General features: G+C 32.6%; 2 protein-coding genes across 3 annotated transcripts in view; both read right to left on the bottom strand.

Moving 5' to 3' along the window:
• Positions 1–24,414, bottom strand: part of LOC113518894 (CCR4-NOT transcription complex subunit 6) — a 207,452-nt gene that overhangs the window by 156,578 nt on the left and 26,460 nt on the right. The window lies entirely within an intron of this gene.
• LOC113518893 (uncharacterized) lies at positions 3,201–7,252 on the bottom strand. The gene has a single exon (XM_026903917.3). The coding sequence runs from the start codon at positions 7,046–7,048 to the stop codon at positions 5,630–5,632; it is 1,419 nt and encodes a 472-aa protein (XP_026759718.2). The 5' UTR covers positions 7,049–7,252; the 3' UTR covers positions 3,201–5,629.

Genomic DNA, 24,414 nt, shown 5'->3' with positions numbered 1-24,414 from the left:
ATTAGGTATTGAAATTTAAAATCGAGACGAGCACGTATCGAGAACTTTACATACAATGTACAATGTATATTTTAACACAATATGAGAATGGCAAACAAGTTGATATAAATTAACCATGAACAATATGATTTTACTGCATAAAACCGCCTCGGCTGTAATAATATTAATAAACGTTAGCGATTGTAAAAATATTTACAAAAATCGGGTCCGCATTAGTGAAAACGTCACGTTACGTACACACACACAAAAAACAGTAACACTGTAAAAATAAAAGTAAAAATCAATTGACAGTGTCGACGATATCATGTAACATAGACATAAGAACAAAGGTAATAGAATTTGTAAGGCCCTCTTTAATTAATGAAGTCTATTGAAAATATAGGTCGACTATAGTCATTACAAAATTGTAACGTAAATATAATTCCCGTTTGCATTACAAAGTTGAAGATTAAGCCAAAAAGCTTTTGGACATAGATAAATACAATGTTTTTACAGTTTTTCACAGTTATGAAGTTACAACAGACGTATTTTTTCTTGATGACCATAGAAAAACTGAAAAATCGGAACGTGGACTACAGCATACAACCACAAAAGAGTAAATAACCCGTGGTCCAACGGATTTTTTTTATGGGTGAAAATGGTATGGTAACCCTGCGCTAACAGGATACGCTGGCGGAGCACCAGTGAATGGTGATAGATGAGAATAAAAACAGGCCAGTTAACTCATCCTGATGAATTCATCAGAAATTAACCATGATAGTTTCCAGGGAGAACCGCGAGGAGGTCGACCTGGTTGGGTATATTGCTAGCAATGGGATTCTCAGTCTCTATTACTAACAATCCCTTTCCCCCCTAAAGGGTCCATCCAACGGATTTGGGATACTCTAAACGATTGACAATTTAGAACGCGCTCCTCTCCAAATTTTTTTAGACTGTAATAGAACACTCTAGGCTAAGACAATAAAATGATGTTCTATCTACTAGGCAGCAATTACGAGCATACATAAACAAAAATTAAAGAAGTAGAAGAACACATACTATTATCCTAATATACACGGGCAAAGCCGTCCGCTTTTTAAAGCATTTTTTTTTATATCATTGACGAACATCTCTTAATTAGTAAATCATTTGAAAGATCGTAAAAGTTTTAATGGTCCTATAAATATGTATTGGCAATGTCGGTCTTTCAAGGATGAAATAAATATTTTAATAAAGAGACTTTAATTACTTTCTAATCATTAGAGTCAACTTGGTGAGAAAATAAAAATAACACGAAAGAGAAAACGAAAAATAATTGTAGATAAAAAAGCTACTTCAATCAAGACAAAATTAATGAACACTCAAATAAGAGTAGATGATCGTAATGAAATTATCAAAATGACTTCAAATTTAACGTAGATATTAATTAACACACACTCAAAACAAATAAATTGAATCTCCCTTCTTTTTGAAGTGGTTTAAAAAAATTATAAAAGTAGTCAAACTGTCCATGACTGCATATGTGTTTATGATTCATTTATAACTGTAACAAATTTCATTTAAATTCATTTAAACATTTAAGCATGATAACACAAATGTCCATGGTTATTTGATTAAAATTATTTTGTTTTATTCCGCTACCATTAGTATGTGTGTGACTGCCAAGACTTGAAGATTGGCCATCATCATTACTTCCAGAACTTCTACAACCTTCCATATTAGCTCTTAATCCCTGACTGCCATTTTATCCATGCATGTTTTGCGACACATGTTTCACCTCTAAACGAGAGATCATTCAAGAAAATTGTTAGGTAGAGCCTAATATTAACCGTTCGGCACCCAAACTGCGAATGACATTTTTTCATGATGATGAATGGTGATAATCTTCGAGTGTTGATTATCACCATTCATCATCATTAGTAGTGAAATTAAACAAAATCATTTTAATCACTAAACCAGTGATATGAACTTACACAATGTAACGCCTATTTCAGTAAAATAAACGTGTCCATATATAATAGGTATTAGTATGGCGAAACAAGAGCATGATACCTTCGGCACTAAATTTTCTGTGCTTGCCCTGTCGTGTAAAATAGATAAAAACTTTAACTTCTCTTCTTATGGAAGCGATGTCGCATAAACCACAGGAAAGCCTTATATTTTGTATGTAAGGATATCCTTTTCGTAGTTTTTTGTGCCTACCCCATAAGGTAGATGGTGTAAACTAGAAAATACACAATTGCGGCTGTTTATTCTACTCTTAATAAACACATTAAAACAACCTAGGATTTCAAACTGCATCTATTTCTAGTCAGTCTGTATGTATAATGATAACAGGTTATTGCCCAACGATGGAACACAATATTTCATAAAGCTCGAAATAAGTATGCAATGCAATTTAAACAAGATCTTTCATTCGTATAAAACATTAAATCAAAAAGGCCGAGAAGTCCTTCAAAAGAACCAACTTTGGAATTTATAAGTACAGCAATGTTTGTCATGTTTAAACCCTTATTTAATATTACAAGAGTGAAAGTGAATTTGTTTATTACCTCTTAACGGTTTATCCCGGTCAGTGAACACACCCCGGTCACGCTAACGAAGTACGGGTAAAAGCTAGTTAGTTAGTCATAGGTAGGTTTACACCGGTATGCACATACGTATGCTTATCAAATTTTAAAAACACTTCTTCAACTTTACATATTCTCGTATTTATCAATGATAATTTAAAAAGTGCCCTTATAGTGAACTAATCATCAATTTTGATCATGTAATGAGATTTTCATTTGTTCACACTATAATTTGATGATAAAAAATATTTAGTAACTTCAATGCTATACATGAAATGTTTAATAAGATGCTAGTGATATATTAATGTGCAATTTGACTTTACAATTAACATTTCAGAGCAATATCATTTTTTTGTTTGAATAATCATTCATAACTAATCGATTCTGAAAATTGACAGATAACATATATGTTACCAGACTTCGATATAACGCTCTTAAGAGAAGTTTGTTTTATGTTAGCCACATGTGATATTTTAAATAAAAAAATTATATTAAAATCAAGATTGGATACGTTAGGAAAATTGTTATAATGAATATTAAAAACTCTATATAGATTGTATGAATAAATAGACGGAAAGTGTGTTTAAACGAGCACCGGCAAGCCTCGACATGGCGATTTACATAAATCAAAGCAAAATAAAACAACTCCGATACAAGGACATGGTATTTATTATATAAAAATAGTGTGCGAACGTGTAACTCATGTCTCACGACATACACAAACAAATGTTAAACCTATGTTTTTATTTATAAAATGCATTCACTCAATAAGTAATTATAAAACATAGCCTACTTTGTTTATAATATAGTGAGGTTGTATCGTTGAGTTTTACAACCACGATTGGCGCCACGCCCTTTCGAAATCCCAATACAATTACAGGTACAACATTGGACGAGAACATTATTAATTCAATCGACTTTGTTTCCGATTCTACGGTCATTGGGTTATAAATATAAAAACCTTCATTTTCGATAGTCAACGTACATTAACAATGTAACAAATAACAAAAAGAAGCTATTGCCCTCTTCCTTTTAGATAAAAAAAAGTATATATAAATCGAAGGAGGCCCAACTTCAAAGAAATTCAATCCCAAAGAGATAATTGTAAAGTCGATAAATATATCAATTGACATAGACCCACTAATGCACGGTAAAATCTGAATTGAAAACAGATAATAACTCCTCGTCTACGCTGCACATGTCACAGAGAAAAAAAAATAAGTAAAGCAAGAACCGATTTATCATGTCGTCCCACGCACGCGCCGACCAATATAAGCAAACACAGCATAAAAATAAAAAAGGAAAACATCAAAATAGCCCGTAGAGTGTAAAACCCAACGATAGAGACTGCGTACGAGTTTACAGTCCATGAATAACTTAGTTATATTCACATTATCTACATTATGGAACTTTATCTGGTATCACTTACATTGTTGGACCCTTGCTTAAACAAAAAAGTTAGACAGTGAGACGTACCGTAAAGTTTCAATTCGCTGTTTATCAATGAAATAAAGTTAATATATAACCTTATTGTAGTATGTACTGCGACGGTTGAATTAAAAACATGTAAGTTTATATTTAATTACGCGACTGAAATTGAAAAAAAAAAAGTAACTACATTGTTATTTCGTTATGTCAGCAACGTGACTATACCGGCTTTTTTACACAACAAATACAAATATAACTTCACACTTGCATCGCGCTGACTAGTAACAAAAAGATTCGTAAATTAGCAGTGTAATGTTCCATTCGAGATAATAATTCAATAACGACAAAATTTAAAGAAATTTCATTTCTTTATATCTCTATCTACATACATAAAGTGAATGACCGTGGAACAAAGCATGTTCAAACCACGATGTGAACCTAAAATGCATTAAGAGAATTCTATCGAACATTCAACAATGCGACTCTTATGCAATGATAACGATTATACAGAAATACGATTACAACTTACTGACGTTAGTCACGCAACGTGCAAGGAAATAACCGTAGTTTTATCGCTTCGAATGACAATACGTGAAATAAAAATATTAATGGATTTTGGTTATGGTTACGTTCTATCGTTGTGAAATAATGAAGTGCGTAATAAAATTGATGTATTCTGAAAGTGTCCACCTGATAACGATGATGTATGAGGACGGATTTATAATGACGATAACTTGGTGATTTGACATTGATGTAGTGTGACTCGATATTATACTATATGCATACACATATCGATATACAACACTACTACATATATTTCCCGCGGTTAATAGAACAGCATATATCTATAATTTAATCGTCAGCGATTTCATGCATTATTTCGTCAATTAAACTATCGAATTGTATAGGACTATTCAAACAATGGATAATAATTTTTTATTTTATATTCGAATATTTGGATGGATTTTATTACAGAATAACATTACAATTTGGTAAACCACAAATATGTAAAATACGCTTTTATGGTAAAAGTGAACCATGAGTAGAGTGTGATGAAAAAAGTCATTAGAGCCACAGAACGGTGCGCGCGCGCACGAAGCGCCACCCGGAACGGCGTGCGCGGTGAAAACCGCGGGAAACCGCAATAGTGACTGCACTGTCGATGCCGCAGCCGCGAGAACCGTGTCAGTAGTGTGAAACGCTAATTGCGCGCACCGAGTTATATGACGACTGCACAAGATACTTGTCTACAATCTATTCACTTACTTAAGTGGTCCATCTACAACGATTTCCTTCTACGTTTACATGAATGACAGCAAGATATTAATTTAATATTTATGGTGTCATTATTGCAGGTAACCTACATGATTTTACGCAACCAAAACAATTGATAAACAGCGAATTATGTTGTCTCCAGATAAAGTCCCCCGTCAGCTTCCCAACATTATTGTTAACAATAAATTAAATTTAGAATCTACAGGAAACTGATACGGAGATCTGAATTTGAATGCATCGCTATATGAATATATGCTCTATGCGTGCCTCGCTGTGACGATTTGAGTCCAGCTCAAATGGCGAGCCTAGAGATCTCTGAAATACTCAACGACAACGAAGCTTTCACTAATTACATCGATAATTCGATCACAAAGATTTCAGGCAGTAACTAAAGCTAAATCACAAATATTTCGGGAAGGCTCGCCGGCAACGAAAGTCGTCGTGAACCCCGCCTCCGATACATCCTCACATTTTTTGCCATCCTTTTTCACACAAGATTCAACTTTGTCACTGTTCAACGCACTGTTCACTTTATGATCGTAGCTTGCAGTTATAAATTTGTTCACAGCACTTTCACTTTTATCGGCAAAAAAGGAGCGGCGGTCGGAGTTCGTTGCTGAAGGCGAGGTCGAAAATAATTTAATTTCTAGATCGCGATGTCCATTCATAGAAGTGACGATCTCCGAAGATATTTCCAAAGCAAGTGGAGAACGTGGCTCCGGAGAGCTAGTTCTTCTCGTGGGTGGGAACAAAGAGTACAGGTTAGGTGCTGAATAAGTATCACTGCTGTTAGCTTCGCGTCGTTCTGGGGCACGAGAGGATGGATCACTCCAGCTACGCCGTAATGTAGTATCTGCCCCTCGTCTGCCTAAAGGCCCGACAACTTTCATAGAGTCCTCCAATTTAGTAGGAGCAAAATCCACACTAGAATTCTCGTCGAGCAAATCTGCAATTGAATCAGCGTCCCATATTTGCCCCACAGGGTCACAATATCGACACTGACACGAACTAACAGCAGATTCGGCTGGCGAAGCGGCCTCCGCCAAACCAAATCGTGTAGCTTCTAAAGCTTCTCCCAGCGCGGAAACCCTGTATGTCTCTGGCACTGGATCAGAAAATTCCGTCACTTTAACGTCCAAACGATACGGCAAAGACATTTCACGGCAATAAGTATCCTCATAAATACTATGCGGCGCAGACGCAATTCCCGATAACGAACAATGTTCTACTTCACCGAGATCCAAACCAGCAGCGCTTAAATCATGTGGTGTCATGTTATTAGGTTTCCTATCCTTTTTGCGTCGCTTTCGCGGTTTAATTATCCTGGGCAACATTGTTTCAGAATTTGTCGAGCCGGAACTCTCATCGCTCGCGACACTAACCGCATCCGTGTTGTTATTGCGTACACTACGCGAAGAACGTGTTTGTTGTTGTTGGTTACGAGGCCGGTTTCCCTCAGAGGCTTCACAACGATCTCTAATAACATGCTCAGTGTGTCCAGTAACAGGCCGATGGTTACGCTGCTCCGGTGTGGTGGTGTACTTTCTTCGATCGTGTTTATTTTGTATGATGAGGGGTGCTCCTTGTGCATGCATCGCTAGTTTGGACACAGGAGTATTCCGAGAAGGTGGTGGTGCGCGTCCGGCCATGGATATAAGGGGCGCACCGAGCCAAGCATTCGGGTGCGGCACACCATAGGGCGGATAGTAGGGTGGCGGGAATCCCGGTGCGGTGGTGGCATACTGAGGGCGAGCGGGTTCGCGGCGCCCGAGGGCGACACGCTCGCCCGGACTCATCACGCCAAAGGGGGCGTTTAACCCATATTCGAAAACGTTCGGTTCACTGTCACGGTAAAAGACCGAAATGCGTCGCGATATCGTAATCGTACACTAACATCTGTTGTACAAGCGAGAACGTGCGTGCGCTCGCCGCAGTAGTCGGCAGAGAACTAAAGTGAATGAGTGCGAAGCGGCCGCGGCAGCGAGTGTCGAGTGGGAGTGCCTTCTCGCGCCACGCGACTATCGCAGACGCGCGACGCGTCGCCGATGCACCGGAAAGCTTTGCAGCCCTAATTGCTTTACAATTAAATGAGCCGTTGTTTACTTTCTTAACGTTCTTAGAGACGTTCAAATAGACATTAGATATTTATTTTCCCAATTAATTTTGTTCATATTATTTATTAAAAGTGATGACAACTAATTAAATATATTTTAATAGATATCTTTAAAAGGTCTATATCAAAAGATTTTATTTATGAGAAAATGTTACGGTATCAATTTATTATTTTTTAATTTTATATTTGTTTTGTTGTTTGTTATTTATAAAGACGAATTTTACGAAAATTTATATTTTGAAAACTGATATTTGTTCTATTTTTCGCAATAGTATATATAAATAAATTATAAACTTTCACTATACGAATAACACTATTATAATTAATTCGCATACAGGTAAAAAGAAAAAAACTTATTTGATTTTCAACATAAATTATAAATAGAGAAAACTGTATTAAATATTAATTATTCACTATAAGTACTTACGAATACAGTGTCCTAGGCGCAGCAAAGATTGCAGAGAGGACTTACCTAAAACAATAAAATAATGTTCATTAATGTCAAATGTCATGAATCAAAACAAGTACAGTAACGTAAATGCGTCCTAAACGTCTCTGCCATAAGTTATAGGGTAATTCTTGCAAGCAGCGTTAATAAAATTTTTATTGGACCGTAAATTGTTTACAAAACATGCATGGTTGCTTATGTAAATATTTGTTACACAACAAATTGAGGACATCGAGATCCTGTATACATCCGATGAGGTGGCAACGAAACTAATACTTTCGATCTAATGAAATCAAATATTTTTATTTACATTCACATTCTGAATTTTATACTTTATAGTTGTTTAAGTTAATATAAAATGGCAGTCTTTTGATTAAATTACAAGAAAACGGTACGAGACTTTATAGTTAAAAATAAAAATATTAAAGGATTTATTGAAATATACTTTTAAAACTACATTTAATAGAGTAAAATATTTGCTATATGTATAATTATTAGTTTGTATATAATTAAAAACGCATGGCATATATAAATACTCCTAATATTCAGTTTATTGTTAAAGATTATTATGTTATACACTTAACACTTAGAAAAGTATTGAGAGTATTATTTTTTTAAAACTTTTATTTGGACTTAATTCTTTGAAGTTAGACCATGACATCCTATAAGATATCATGGTCTAACTAAAATTTTAAAATAAGGTGTAACAAATAAGATTACAACATCAATCGCATTCTGCATTCTATATATTTTTACGAACGTGTTGTATACATTTTGTAATTGATTTCAACCGTTTTATTCTATACATGCAAATTAAACGTTCTGATGGTTTAGTAAACCAGTCTACTTGAAATATTACTTTAATTATAAAGGATTTCCAAAGAAGGTAAGTCATATTCATTCCGTCCATATTCTTTATAATATAGCTATTTTTTTTTTTATTATTTGTTGTTTATCTTTTCTTATTTACTTATGATTATTATGTGACAAGTTGACAATAATACTGCAATTTCATATAGTAACCTTTATATTGTACCTTTTCGTTATTTGCTCTGATCAAAGGTCATCAAAGATCTAACACAGTATTCCCTTTTTTCATTTCATTATTTTTGTGCTATTATCCATGTTTAAATAATCCCTGTTATTCACAAAAAATAAAACATCTATAATATTATTTTATCACTATAAATCAAAATGACAATTAAGCGTAAAAGAAAGAGACAAAACAGTGTAACTAAAATAGGTTTATAGGAGGTTTGACGTTTTCATGAATAAGGGGATATGGTTTTCTACACGGGTACAGTTATTAACAAATATCTAAGATATGCGCCACCTGTGTACTAAATTTAATTAAAATTGTAAAGTCGTTTATGAGGGATTGAGTAACAAATGCCTTAATAAACTTTCACATTTCTATAATATGATAGAACTAAGTTAAATAATTTATAAATTATAAAGGGACAGGTAAAGCGACCTTTTACGCCCATATGCGTGTAAGGGGGGCCGCGAGAAAGTGAACTCGGTGATTCAGAGGCCTCTCTCTCGATAACCGTCAACTGAACATCTTTTAGCAAATGCACATATGTACATATGCGCGTCCATTTAGCATATTCATACACCAACACGAGGCGGAACTTTCATCGCGATAATATCGAAAGTTGTGGCGGATCTGATGACTTGTTTGTTACACTATAATTGTTTTAATGGTCATGTTGTTTTACGATTTGAGTATAAGGTATGAAATTTAAATATTTTTATAATATGATCACCGCGAAATCGTTTACGGAATTCGTTTCGTTCTACACGTATTAAAATCATGAACCTTGCAAATAGAATAATTTAATCATAGAAAGTTTTGCTGATCTCATAATCTTTTTCCTCTCTTTAATCCATTTTCTGTCACATTTACAATTTAAAAATTTCTGTAGTTTAATACTTAACAAATTTTTAAGTGAGCAGCGATCATTTTTACCGACAAAGCCAGTAAATAATACGAAGATTTTAGAATATGGTACATGGACATACAAAATTACACTTGAAACTACTTTTGTTATTTTAATAATTGGCGTGGATTCGAAGTTGACTTAAATCAACTTTACTCTTAAGTCAACATGATTTCTAAGATAAACAATCAACAATTAATTAACAGTAATCACTAACAAAGAAACAGGACCTTGTATTCAAATTGTGCTCTCATATTTAATCCCTGAACTAGATGCTGAATTCTTAATAATTCTTTATTAATGCACATTTGTTTGGTTACACTACACTCAGGACACTATAAAAATGGCGTGAACCAGAGCTATTAATACTATGTCATTGGCTATGACAAGGATTGGCCAAACTGTAACCCTATTATCACATACTCTGTTTACTGTTGCTCCATAAGAAAATCACTAGAAAACCAAAAAACTTAACATGAGATCTCACAAATTTTCATAGCAAGTGGAAGCAAGATTCTTTTTATTACCAAATGTAGTCTTCTGAGAGTTCACATATATTATTTATCTGCATGGGTAAGTAAGTACTTATGACTGCGTACTTTTGCTTAGAATGTTAAAATTTGACAGAGTAATTATTGGATACTGAAGCATATAGATCTTCGCTCTAAGAAATAATTAAGCATGAGGAACCTCCTCATCACAGTGTATTTTCTAATGTTCATTGTGCTGCTCATGTCTGTAGACGGCGCTTATTACTTTCCATCAGATTAAATTTTCACCTTATTTGCCATTTTAAGTATGTAGGTACATAGTCTAACAAAAAGACAATATATTTTCAACGGGATAACCTTTATTCGCACCTAAATTTAAAATTAACAATTGTTATAGAACGCGAATAGGCACTTAGGAAGTCTTGCCATAAAATATCACGCTGTGGTGTAAGAAAAACATGTTATTTAACTACTTGAAATCAAAACAAATCAACGTCATTATTTTATAAAATTTGAGATCTTCTGTCGAGTCAATAGACAACATAAATATATCCGAACAAGAACTTAACAAATTCCACAGTGTAGTTGGTCGTTCTCCTAGATTTGAGATGAATTATCAGGATTTACAAGCTAAAATTTGGTAGTAGTTGGCGGTACTATGAAGATACGATTTAGAATCTCATGTTGACTTATATGTAGGTGTCGTACAATGACAGTATCTGTAGGAATGTTAGCTACGGGTCATTACCCTGTCGTTAGATAAAGTTATTTTTTACCTTATCTATTTTAGAGTTTTTTGTCTTGCTAACATAACAGACAGAAAATCTCACTGCCTTACGTACAAGATAAACTCATAAACCACTATCTACGCATCTTTTAATCCTTTGAATACATTTATTTGTATTATTTTTTTAATGAGTTGGTCGAGTAAAAAAATTTTTTTTAAATTTTCACAATACATCTAAAGGCAAACAAATTTTTTAACTTACGTTACTTTCAGAATAAAGTATTCAAATAACGATTATATTGGTTCTTTTATATTTTATTACATGTTATATCATTGAACTCACGACTTAATAGCGTATATCCGATTCCGACGCCACATAATCGCCACTAAATCTTTATTATATCACACAACTTTCATATAACTAACCTCAATTTGGTTGCACGGAACAATTTTTCTATAAATAACTGGACAGCCATAGCCAGTGTTGCCGTATTGGTTTCTTTTTTTCACAATTTTGAGTAAAAATTTGCGTCTAGCAGAAAAATTAAATCACTGTTGAGAATATTGGGCAATTTTTATGAGAAATTTATAGTGTTAATCGAATATAGTATATACCATTGAAGGTCGTAGGATGACGATATTTTGAGCAGAGAAAGGTCTTTTTATCGTCGATGTGCATACATGATACCACGAACTGATAACAGGAAATGGATTTAAAAGTTTATTATTTGGGTAAAAGAAAAAAAAATCTAATCATTTTGGAGAATGCTTTGAAATTTGGGGAGAAATAAAATAACGGGTCTGGCAACACTGGCCGTAGCTGTATCAGATAGAGCAGAGAAAGTGATGGAGCAGTTTCGTTGACCCCTGTATGCTGGTCGCGTGCGAAGACAAAATCAATTTTCTATCCACTCTCGTTCTCGAATGGATGCGTTACCGAGGTCCCACTTATTACAAGTTATGGCTATTATTACGAGAGCACGATAATTATAGTGTTAGGGTAAGGAAACACGTGCCAAGAGAGATGTTCAAGATGCAAACACGCTTTTTAATATACGCTGAACTGCATGTTACGATTGGTTCGTGTAGATTTTAATTTGTTTCGGATTGATTGAATGAAATCGAACATCAAAATGAAGCTTTATTCATGGTAAACTTTTGTTCATAAGTTTTAAATAATGTACATAGAGAGGAAGGAGGGGATTATGATAGGAATCCGATTGCTAATACTATATTGTAAGATCAACCTCCATACGTTCTTTCTTGAAACCATTGTGATTACTTTCGAAGGAATACGTCACAATAGATCAAATGACTTGATTTCACCTACCTTCCCTTAAAACATGAAGAGTTACCATTTCATTCAATCCACTAAAAAATTGTGCAGAGAGAAACTACAAGATCATTGTCATAAAATTATGTACTTTCAAGTTTGTAATAATATCGAAGTGCATTCTGTATAAAGGTAGACACTGTTTATTTATACTGTAACATCTGTTGCGATATGAAACGAGACGTTTCGTTTATGTAGATATTTTCGCATCGTGTCAGTACAGTTCAATAATAACGGACGCTTATGATTCAAATATCTCTTGTGTTGAGACAAAGAATATAATATACGACTACATTTTTTCATCCCTAGGATTTCGTAATACCCAACTAGGAAAACAAAACAAAATATAAATGCCAATGAAAGAAAAGAAAAATTTAAAACATAACCTAGTAGATTTGAACAGTGTGATAGTTTAACCATTATTATAAATTTGAAAGCTTATATATTCGGGGGAAAGAAATTTTTAGCAATAACAACAGGCTCATTGCTAGCACCATATTTTAATAAGTATGCGGTTCCCATTGGCAACTTCTTGTCGTATTCGTCATAAGCCAATTGACCTGCATTCATTCTCGCCTATCATCACTGGTGCTCTCAATTGTAACTATTCCATTTTCATTAAATAAAATTCAATGTTTGGATGTTGTTTTTTGCAGTTAAGCCTGAAATGGTTGAATAAATGTAATTTTCATATAAAGATAGACCCCATCGCAAATTCATACATCCAGATTCTCATAGGTGAAGTCGCAAATAATAGTATTTACTATTTATTACAATCAGTGATTTTATCCACCAAAAGGATAAATATACACGTATAAAGCGTAATATTTTATCAAGAAGATTAATCTATACCTCAACGATGTGAAATAGTAGAGAACGAAATAATAAGGACATGTATAGTCAGGTCAGTTAGATCCTTGTGGCGAATTCGTTAAGAATTAACCAATTTCCACGGGAATTGCGTAGAAGTCGATCCGAGAAAGTATGTATTAATATCAAATTCCAATTTGCTACTAGTATCTTGGTAGAAAATGGAGGTATTATATGAACATGAGAAAAAATTGAGCAATGAAAGTTCGTAATGCGCAAAAGTATTTACACATTTGTCAATTGGCCGCTTGCTGGTGCATATTATTAGAACAAAATATTATTCACCACTGTTGACTGCATACGAAAGTTGCCAAATATTTTATTTGCAAGTTAATTATCGTCATTATATTCCACTTTCCATTTCCGCTCCTTTCGGTTTTATCGAAAAATACAAACACATCGGCGTGTTTGTTTATTCGGAGAGAAGTGAGTGCCACTTGTGATATTCGTCGCGGTCGATAAATAAAAATAAACAATACATATCAGTCTTTCTATAGAGATAATGAGTGAATAAATATGATTATTTCTATTGTACCGGAAATAAGTTGTCAGATTCCAAACGAGTATATATATATATATATATATATATATATATATAATAATAAAATACTTATTAATATCATTTGAAGGGCTAGACGTATTTATGACGTAAGAATTTATTTATCTCACACACCGTTTTACTGTCCTCTAAAAAACTCCTAGTAAGACATTCCTGTATTTACATATATATTTATACAAAAGCTGAACAATATTTAAAGGAATTATGAGGATTAATCATTTGTAATACATTATATTATTAATGACGAAGGATGAAAATTATGTAATTGAATGAACGAATTAAAAAATATTGTGAGTATATGAAAGTTTACGAACGTTTATGACATGACAAATAATACGTAGGTACCATGCCTATTCGATCCGTTAAATAATAAACATAGAAATATCCTCACAAATTTATTAGGACAGAATAATCGCTTTTAAAAATATTGTTCACAAATTTTTATCTGTCTCTCCCGTCCTTCAATCGCAGATCTCTAACCAGCTATGTATGTTCAATTAAGGTGATACTAACCTTGCATTCAATACCTATCTTTGAAATCAGACAAACAAAAAATCTATCAATCATTTTATTAAAACAAATTGGCAGCAAACAATGTAAGCAGCAAGGGATACGAGTATATTGATTTTTATTTTATAAACAATATTCTAGGCATTTATTTACATATTCTAAAATTATTATAAGTAGGTATACACATATCTTTGTATCATGCCCGTCACGAGGCAGGCAGAGAATCAAGTATCAAGAGGCTTTTCTTCCTTTTACGTACTTATGCAACTTAACATGGCAAAAAAGAGGTGGACCCATTTAAAGGGAAGTAGTAACCGTCACATAAACACACAAACATTTCCAATGACATGTAACATCCTTTAAACCTGAACACAGTAATACAAGCAGGCAATATAAATACGAATCGGTCACAGGTACCCGGTACCACAGCAGATGATTTTAGTAGTCATGCATTGCATCCATTTTCATGGTTACTTTTGGCATTTACATGACGAGCTACATTTTGTATTGTTACTTCACTTTACTATTACTGTATTGTTACTTACAGATAATTTTGGAAAAGCTAAAAAGAATCAGATAAAAGAAATAACCTGTTGTACATTACGTATCACCTGGATTTATAAAGTCAACAATGAAAAAGATCACAATGTATCAATGATTCAATATGTTGGAGTCGTGTTACGATTAAAATTAGTTATTTTAAATTATAATTATGGATAAAGGATAAGAAACACACCCAGCGATAAGAAACCAAGGATAAGAAACATACGAAAACGGACGGGGGATGGGACTACCAACGAACAATGCTAAATATTCAGAATGGTAAAAACAAGGAAGACGAATTATCTTAACTAACAACTAATTCCAAAGTAATAGTGTCTCCCCGATATAGAAATCAAGCTATGAGTAAAAAAACTTAAACAATTTTGTAAGTAATCGTTATTTGAAAGTAATTGAACATTAAAGACAACAAGTAAATTAACATTATTACAGCAACTGCGACTACTACGTCGGTAAATTTAAATTAAATTACTTTATTTGCATTTACCGCTTTTTTACACCTATTACCGTGCTCTACTTCCGGTGAATGTCCGCGTAATTACAAACATGGCGCGGGCGGCGCCGGCGCATATGCGTTTACCCGATAATTACATATTGTCTGTACCTAATAATGGACATTTAATTTACCTTTCCAATGATAATGAAAGCTTATATGTTTCATTACATACAGTTGATTATAATTACAAACAGCTGTAAGCGGCGTTTTGTTTGCAATAATTAGAATAAACAGAACCAAACGTAATCATCCTAGATCAAAACGTGATTATCCGAAATAAAGTTTCGTATCTTATCAGGGTGCCTACATCTAATCAAATCCGTTGAACCATTTTAGTGCAATTCAGTAGCAAACAATCAAATCAAACAAAAAAATATCTTTTTTGTTATGAAACTTAGAATGGCAAACAAGCTGACGGCCCACTTGATGGAAAGTGGTAACCGTCACCTATAGATACGAACAGTAGGTACGACAGGTAAAACAGAATGTATGTGCCGCACATGATACCCTCAATGCCAATATCTTACTAAACTTTCACATAATATAAGTTGAGGTAGATCATGTAGAAGATGGCGAGATGAGTAAGACGTGTTTGACAAAGGGTGATCAATAGAGAAAACTGGAGGGAATTGGGAAAAGTTCATTCACTAAGATAACCACCAATAAAAATTACTGATATACTTTGTACATGCAGGTCATATGTACTCATGCTTAAACGCATAAACTAGCCCGACGAACTACAAAGAAAGTACTGTATTTGACACCAATAGTGTGACGGGTATATTTCGTAATAAATATTTGTCTGTGAAAGGAAAGCGAGCAAAATAGCATGCGCTCAGAGGATACGAGTAAAATAGCACTGCAATGACAGTTGCAAGTTATTATGGCTATAGATCAGCTCTTCTGCACTTTATTTTGCTGCATATGGAATATCACCTTACCAATATAATAAAATTGTAATTAGACGATTTCTGTATATGGGAGATATTTAAAAAAATGGATGATTGGTCTTAATAAGAACAACAGAAGCCAAAACAACAAATGTTAAAATCGTTTGTTTGACTGTCTATATTTTTATCATGGCATTACGAAAAAACAACTGCACGAAATTAGATACGGTTTCCAAAGTTTTATTTCTAAAGGTCTAACTTAAAATCTATGGGGTTAATCTTGAAATAAATTCCAATAGATCGATATTAGAATTGAGATGTTTCACACTCTTGAATGCATATCAATGTAATTTGCTAATGCAAATTATTGCCAATCCAAACCAATCCTAATTCTAACCTAATCTTTAATGGTTATTTCATGAACGCAATACAAAATTGTCATTGTAATTCAATCTATTTGATTGGATTGATATCGATATTAAATTCAAGAGTATCTTGATACGCCATCAAGCAATAGTATACTTCATTAGCTTTCCTATTTCTGAAATCCATGCGTGCAAAGTAACAGGCAAAAACTAGTCGTAAATACAAAACTAGTCGAACTGTAAGTCGCACAGAGTTGCGTAGCACAACTCGATTCTAATTATGCGCTTTTACATTTTACGATTTCGGATTTTGTGGTAAGGGCCGTTTGAGTTTACAATAAATGTATAATAAATTCGCCTTAATAATGCAAACGAAATGGGAAGATATACGAGCGGTTAGAATTAATATACAATTGTTAACGGCAAGTTGTATAGTGGATTCACGTTTAAGATTTCGCGCTAAAAATAAGTATTCTTTGTATCATAAAAGTGAAAGACTGTTGGACTATTAAAATCAGTTTATTGTTCTTTTAAGAGTATTTTTTACTTTATGAAGATCAGACATGGTATCATCATTATCAGCTTTTAACTGTCCACTACTAAACAAGCCTCCGCTTAGGGGAGTTATGCTCGTAGTTGCCACGCTTAGCCGACGGATCGGCTACGGCAATTAGGCTTTGGAGATGTTTTAAGAGGCACGCTGCTGTCCATCCCTCGCTCTCCCTTAGTTACCTCTTACGATACCCACGGGAAAAGCAGGTATGGCCTACACATGGCTAAACACAGTATAAGTTATAAAATGAGCATTAAAATGAAATAGGACATAAATATTTTTTAACTCAAGTAAATTTAAGTTTAAGCATTTTCTAATACGCAGTTTTTATGATTCTGTCGCCCAATTCGGAATATAATTTCAGCTAAGAAAAATAACGATAAATACAGCTGTCACTTTTTTAAATTAAAGCTAAATTTTACAAATTTATGAAATTTATGTAAATACAAATACAATATATAAAATATCTAATTACAGATTTCAAGTATATTAATTACCACTTCACGAATGACAACTCAATTTCTTACTTTTAAAATAATATCGATTAAAAAAAACTTTTTAAATTACCTGTCCTGAATCATTTCAAATAATAGACATTTCCGAACGAATACAACAATAAAATCGAACATAACCGATGATAGCGTTCGCGATGGAGAAACGAAATTGGATAGCGGCGTGTGAAACTATAGCTATAGTCCGCAGTTATGACGATTATGTAAGCCCACCTTTATTTCTGTAAACATAATTATGCAAAGTATCGAATGATACGAGTAGTAAAAACGTCCAAGATGCGCCCGGCCATAATGCGGTTTTGATTGGCGCCTGGAGCGTGGACTTTCACTGACGCCGGCGTTTACGTTTTAGTTTCTACAGTCTGTTACGTTCACTAAACGGTTGTCACGTTCGCTATTTTAGACCGACACTTAAGAAATTACCTACAAATGGTTGCTTTTGTGGTAATAGAGCATACGAGCTATCGTGAACGTTTTGTGTCGCTGCACTGATTTAGTGTCATCCGAAAGTGTCACGACTTAGTTTCGTTATATATATATATATATATATATATATATATATATATATATATATATATATATATATATATATATATATATATATATATATATATATATATATATATATAGCATCAATACACATGACACATGACGGAAAACGCCAGTCACTAACACCAGGGTCTATGATATCCCTCATGTCCCTTGAGGACTATTATGCTATGCCTCCGTAGCATGTAATTTATTTAACTATCGTATCCCAATTTTCAAATCAAAACACTGCATCATAAGCATAGCCGCATCACGGCAGAACATTAGTGGGACAAGTGGAAAACCACCGACTTTTGATATATACGCATAACGTCACAAATGAGTAGCTACGTGAGGTCAATGGAGTTTGGAAGACAGTACAAAGTACTTTGCCCTTGTAATATTTATTTTGCAACATACTGTGTAAAAAAAAATAGTAATGTCATATAAATTTATTATGATTACTAAACAATTGCTAGAATGTGAACGATACAAAACAAATGAAAACATGCGTTTTACATATAATGATGATTATGCTTTTCTCTTGCAAAATTACTTCATTTCCAACAAAACTGATACGCGACGAAATAAAGCACGTACTAGAAGATTTAAAATTAAAAATTATTAAAAACATACACAAACAATAAGGATTGTGTTCCAAAAAATAAAAAAAAAAAACAAACGATTTCACTTGTGTAATACCCAAACCAGTCAAAACCAAACCAGTTATTTTTATTTAAAAACTAAACAAAACCGATTTTGATAAAATTTGTATGGGACCAATTTGTAAGTACTCGTATATTCTTTCAGACAAAAAAATAATTTTCCAAATTGATTTACAACTGACAAAGTTATGAAGTAATGAATAAAAAAAATACAACCGAAATGAGAATCTCCTTTTTGAAGTCGGTTCAAAATACATGCGGTTCAAGTAACTCCTACTTTTGGGACTAGCTTAAAAATAAACAGAACTTATGAATATATTTATCATCTTTCTGTTCGCTAATCACATCATAAAGTCACATAAATTAAATTCATTTAATTTCGAAACATTCAATATATTCAATATATATTCTTACTTGTGAATAATACTTTGATAATATGTTTTAAAGCACGTGAAGTGAACGCTCTTTTTCGTTTTACACTCAACACTTAAGGCAAAATTTATACTTCTCGTATCCATTATCCCAACCTTTTATTTTCATTATTTTTTTATCTCTGTAGCTCGCAATTTACACTAAAATAAAGCTTTCTTTTTCAGTATCAACATTTATTATTTTATTGAGTTGTTTTGCAATACTTTACCTAAAGGCGATATACATAAATTATATATATCAAAATATATTTATTAAAAGAAATACTATTAATAATATAAATAAGAAAATTGTATATTTATTACTCAGTTACGAATTAGCAGCCGAGGTATTTTTAATAAAAATTTTATAGACAGATAATAACACAAAATACTTTCTAAATTAATAAAAACGAGCAATGCCGCGGGATATAACTAATACATATAAATATAATAATACAAAATACATAATACATGATGTGTTTATGTTCAAAGTCCATTTGCATCATCATTTTTATAGTAAACGTAATGGTTGTAGTTTAGAAACTGCTTACATATCAAAACTATTCTCGCTTCGCATGAGACAGTTCTGCTTTTATTTATGCATAGATTTCATTTTTTATTTTCTAGACTATTTTCCACTATCTTGCCGACCTTAACCCCTTGTTGACTCGTAACATTTATGCAAAACAGCAGTTTTTATATTACAGCTTTTTACCTACGACTTTGTTTGCGTTATCGTTATTAAAGTTACAGTAACCGCCTGTCCTTCTTCACTTCAAAGATATATACAAAATTCCATGACGGTTTAGGGTGACAAAAAGGAACAATCAAACTTACGTTCACATTATGATATTGGTAAAGATAGTATGTAACAATACAATCAAATCTGGGACGCCATTACTATAATCCTATCTCTAAAATTAAAATTTCAATATCAATGTCACAGCGAAATCTTTACAAACCAATATGAACAAAATTTTTCAATCGATTTAAGTTGAAATTATTATAAATTAATGATGATCCATAACAATAATATCGAGAAATTATTAAAATGAAATATTAGTGAAGGCACAGGTATAGAGATAGAGCCACAAAATCGACCTCAATGGCAAAGAAGTTTTCTTTTTTGCAAATATAAATTGTTTGAGGATTTTGTTTCGAATTACCAAATCACTAATCTGTAAAATCAGATTTATTTGGGTAAAATAACTTTGCTCGGCAAATAAAAAAAACCATTATGAATTCAAGACGGAGATAAACCTTATCAATTTAAAAAGAATTATAATAACCGTTTCAAAATGAACAAACATACAAACATTTATAATATTAAAGCTACCGAATCGACTGTCTATTTTACATATATATCATACGTACATCCATAGAACATTACCCTCCTTTCGTCAACAGTCGGATAAAAATAATATCATCTTCCAAGTCCTTGAAACGCCAATGGCTGAACATAATCAAATAGCTCTTAATATTGGCCATTTTTACGTTCCTCTGACTCACTATTGGTTTATAGCGTCATAAAGCGAACTCGTGCCGTGAAAGAGCATAAATTGCTATGAAGTTACAATTTCTCCGTCCAGATTGTCTATTACGGAAAATGTAGGTCCGAGCTTGTTACATTGTATTAGAGGCATAGCGTTAGTGGGTTTAAAAAGTACTTTGTCTGTGTTACTATTATTTAAATTAAAAAAAAGGATATTCTCAATTCATTTTGTATGTTACAATACTTAGGTTAAAAGAATGTGGCCAATTCTAAACCGACTTTGATGATTCTTTTTGTAATAAACATCGTTCAAGTAAATGCGACTTTTTTATTAATTTTGTGACGATTAAAACTGCTTTCTTTTGCAAAACAGAAAAAAAAATGTTTTTTCACACAAAAAACACAGGCAAAGTTAGCATTCCATTTTCATCCCATTAAAAAATATTCTCGCAAGGGACCTAGCGTTAAGATAAATAACAATAAAATTATTATTCAAGACGTCAAAAACATTAAAAGTAAACTTTGGAGCACTTAATGCAAGTCAAAATTAAGTATCCAGTAGCAAAATGATCTATTCTTGTTTGAATAATAAATAGGAGAGCTTTTAGAGTCAACTCAATGTCATCCCGGGGGACCAGACGAAACAAAAAACTTTACGCTCGGGTAAATATTCTTACAACGTACCTATTACATTGAAAGTCAATTTTTAGTATCACAATATAATTTATTGGTTTTCTCTACATCAATATAACACGACCTCATGATATAAAGATAGGAAATTAATTTATCCAATATTAATATAAAAAAAAAAACAGTTTCTCAATTTCGAAAGGATTTGAATCTAATGAAGAATAAATATGATTAATATTATAAATGTGAAAGTGAGTGTTTGTCATGTCTTTGCGTCTTAATGGCTCTAGCAATTGTTATGAGATTTTATATATGCAATTTTACACCGGTCAATGGATATATCTCCGGTAAAAACTAATTAGCAACTAGTAATTAGTTAGTGCAGTGATTCATGGCTTAAGTAAAGGTTATTTTTTTTAAGTGATTTGCAGTTAAGTGGTTTTCGTATTCGACAATTCTATTAGATTTCGTATTAAACAATATTATAACAACAATGATAATTCATGATATAATTATTATGATACACATATTATAATGTAAGGATAATGGTAATTCATGATAATTACATACCGTGGTTCACATAATTTGTTATTAGATCATCAGGAACACGGTTAATTAATAGTTCCGTGAGTAGTCGACAATTATAAATTATGGAGCCGACATAATCCGTGTAAAATCCAGTCGGTAAATTTAATTAGGTTTTTTTACAACAGATTTGTGTCTGTACAGGAAAAAAACAAAAAGACATTTTAATATTCCAGTGGACTTAAAACACGAATTATATAAAAAAAAAAAAAACTAGGTCAAGGAATTGACGCTCTAATTATGTTCGCGTACACATTAAAATTGTCGAGTGAAAGAAATTCGTAATATCATTAAAAAATAAATACTCGGTAATTTAAGATGATTGCCGTGGCGCTGTAATAAACATATTGCTTTACGTAAATAGGACCTCGGTTTCAAATGGCAATCAGATCAATTTAGAAAAATAACTTTTTAAAACTGTCTCCATACACTCCTTTAGGATTCATTTGATAGAAACAAGGAACTTTGTGATATTATATTTATTTATTTATTATATATAGATATTATACTTATTATTATTAACTAGCTTTTAGCTGCGACTTTGTCCGCATGGTCAGGATAAAAAGAGTCTATATTTTTTTTTTATCATTGATATGCACTAAGTAAATATTTTTCTTTCTATAGTGCGTGTAAACCACATTTTGTAATAATTGGTTAAGCTCACTTTCACATTTATAATATTAGTAAGGATTAACTTCACAAAAGAGACAAAGAATGGAGAAGACATCGAGGTAGATCCAGAAGATAGCGTTTGATGCTTTTTCCAAGTAGTGGTTTAATGAGGTATTTGTTGAATAGAAGGGAAGCCTTTACACAGCAGCGAGACATTACAAAGGCTATTTAAAACAAACCTCAAAAAAAAACCAGTATTTAACCTAAGCATACTAAGAAAACGTAACTTTTCGACATTTATTTTTTACTTTGTAGCCGCCGGCAAACTTCTAACAAGCTATTTAATAAAATAAATAGTTTGGCCAGGGAATGTTACGTGAAAGGACTAGGTGGTGACCTTCAGACTGAGCCACCCTCGGCACAAGGGCGCTGCGCCCTTGCAGTCGCGTCCGCCCTTGAAACCAGCTGTTCAATCGCATTTATTACCTTTACGTAAGAAAGCGACTGATAACAGAGTAATTCTTTGTAATGACGATGATAAGTGCGGACGACACAAGGGCAAAAGTACATCCGCGACCTCCAGACTGCGTCCGGACGAGGGCGTAGCCCGCCCTTGTGCTGCAGCTAACGTTCTTTTAGTCCCTACAGGGGGAGGGTGGTAGCATCGAGTGTGACTGCCCTTAACGTGCCTTTCGTTGTTTAAGTTCGGATCACACTCGAGTCGTGTTATCGACAAATGAAAATTATCATATCTTTATTTATAATAATAATTATTAAAGATAATAATAAATAAATTAATAAAGATAGTTGTAATAAATATAAAACGTAGGATTTATTTTTATATAACATTTTTACACCAATACCTAATATAACATGTTTAACCAACTTTAAAGAAGGAGGAAGTTCTGAATTCAAATAGATTTTATTATGCTTGTTTCAGATTTAAAAAATTCTTTTTTTATATAATAGGATATACTTTCAGATCGGTCCCATAGGAATTTTATCAAAATCAGTTCACTGGTTTAGTTTTTAAATTATAATAACTGATTTTGCCACGACTGAAATCGGTGTTTTCATAACATTAAAAATTGTAAATTATTTTATTTAAAATTAGAAAATAATCAAGTTGTTTTTTATTAAACCTGATTATTAATTTTAAGACAGAAAAAAAAGATATATCTATACTAAGATTGTTTACTAAATATGGCAAATATAACCTAAAAGACAGTTCCTTGTTGACAACCAAATTAGGTAATTGGTTATCTTCAAGGAAAAAAATAACGTTAAGTTTTCCTTATACATATTTAAATGATAGATAAGTGGTTATATATGAATAAAATATCCTTTCTAAATGTTTAAATTATATTTGGAAAATCATCCTCTGACAGGATAATTTTGGGGTGAAAATTCAAATTTTCACTATTCCTTAATTCAAATTAAAAAGTGAAAATGCTCAGTTTCTCCTTCTCTCTAAATCTTTGCTTCGTAAATAAGAAACTAAAATATTATTATTGTAGAAAGTCAATATCGCCTTAAGCCGGATAGAAACCTACAAACGGGATTAGATCCTTTTAATATAGCAGTCACTTATTGGCAACTGGTTTAACTTGATAACTAAACTCGTATTTACTTTCTCTTTGTGATTTATTAATGTAATAAAAATTATAATACAACATTGTAGTAAACTGGTGATGAAGTACACTTCACTTATTTAAGAAAAGGTTTAAAGAACTTTTGCTATCAAAAATATATTATTCTGTGGAAGATTTTTTATATGATAATAATACGGGATAAGTTTCCGATTTACTGGTACTATACGTGTTTTAAGGAAAAGAACTTTATAATATTTGGTATGCCTATAAGGTTGAT

Source organism: Galleria mellonella, unplaced genomic scaffold (assembly GCF_026898425.1).
Source record: "Galleria mellonella isolate WM207_F2 unplaced genomic scaffold, CSIRO_AGI_GalMel_v1 utg44, whole genome shotgun sequence".
Classification (NCBI taxonomy): domain Eukaryota; kingdom Metazoa; phylum Arthropoda; class Insecta; order Lepidoptera; family Pyralidae; genus Galleria; species Galleria mellonella.
Note: the sequence above shows the minus strand (reverse complement) of the source record. Positions and strands in the feature narration are given on the sequence as shown.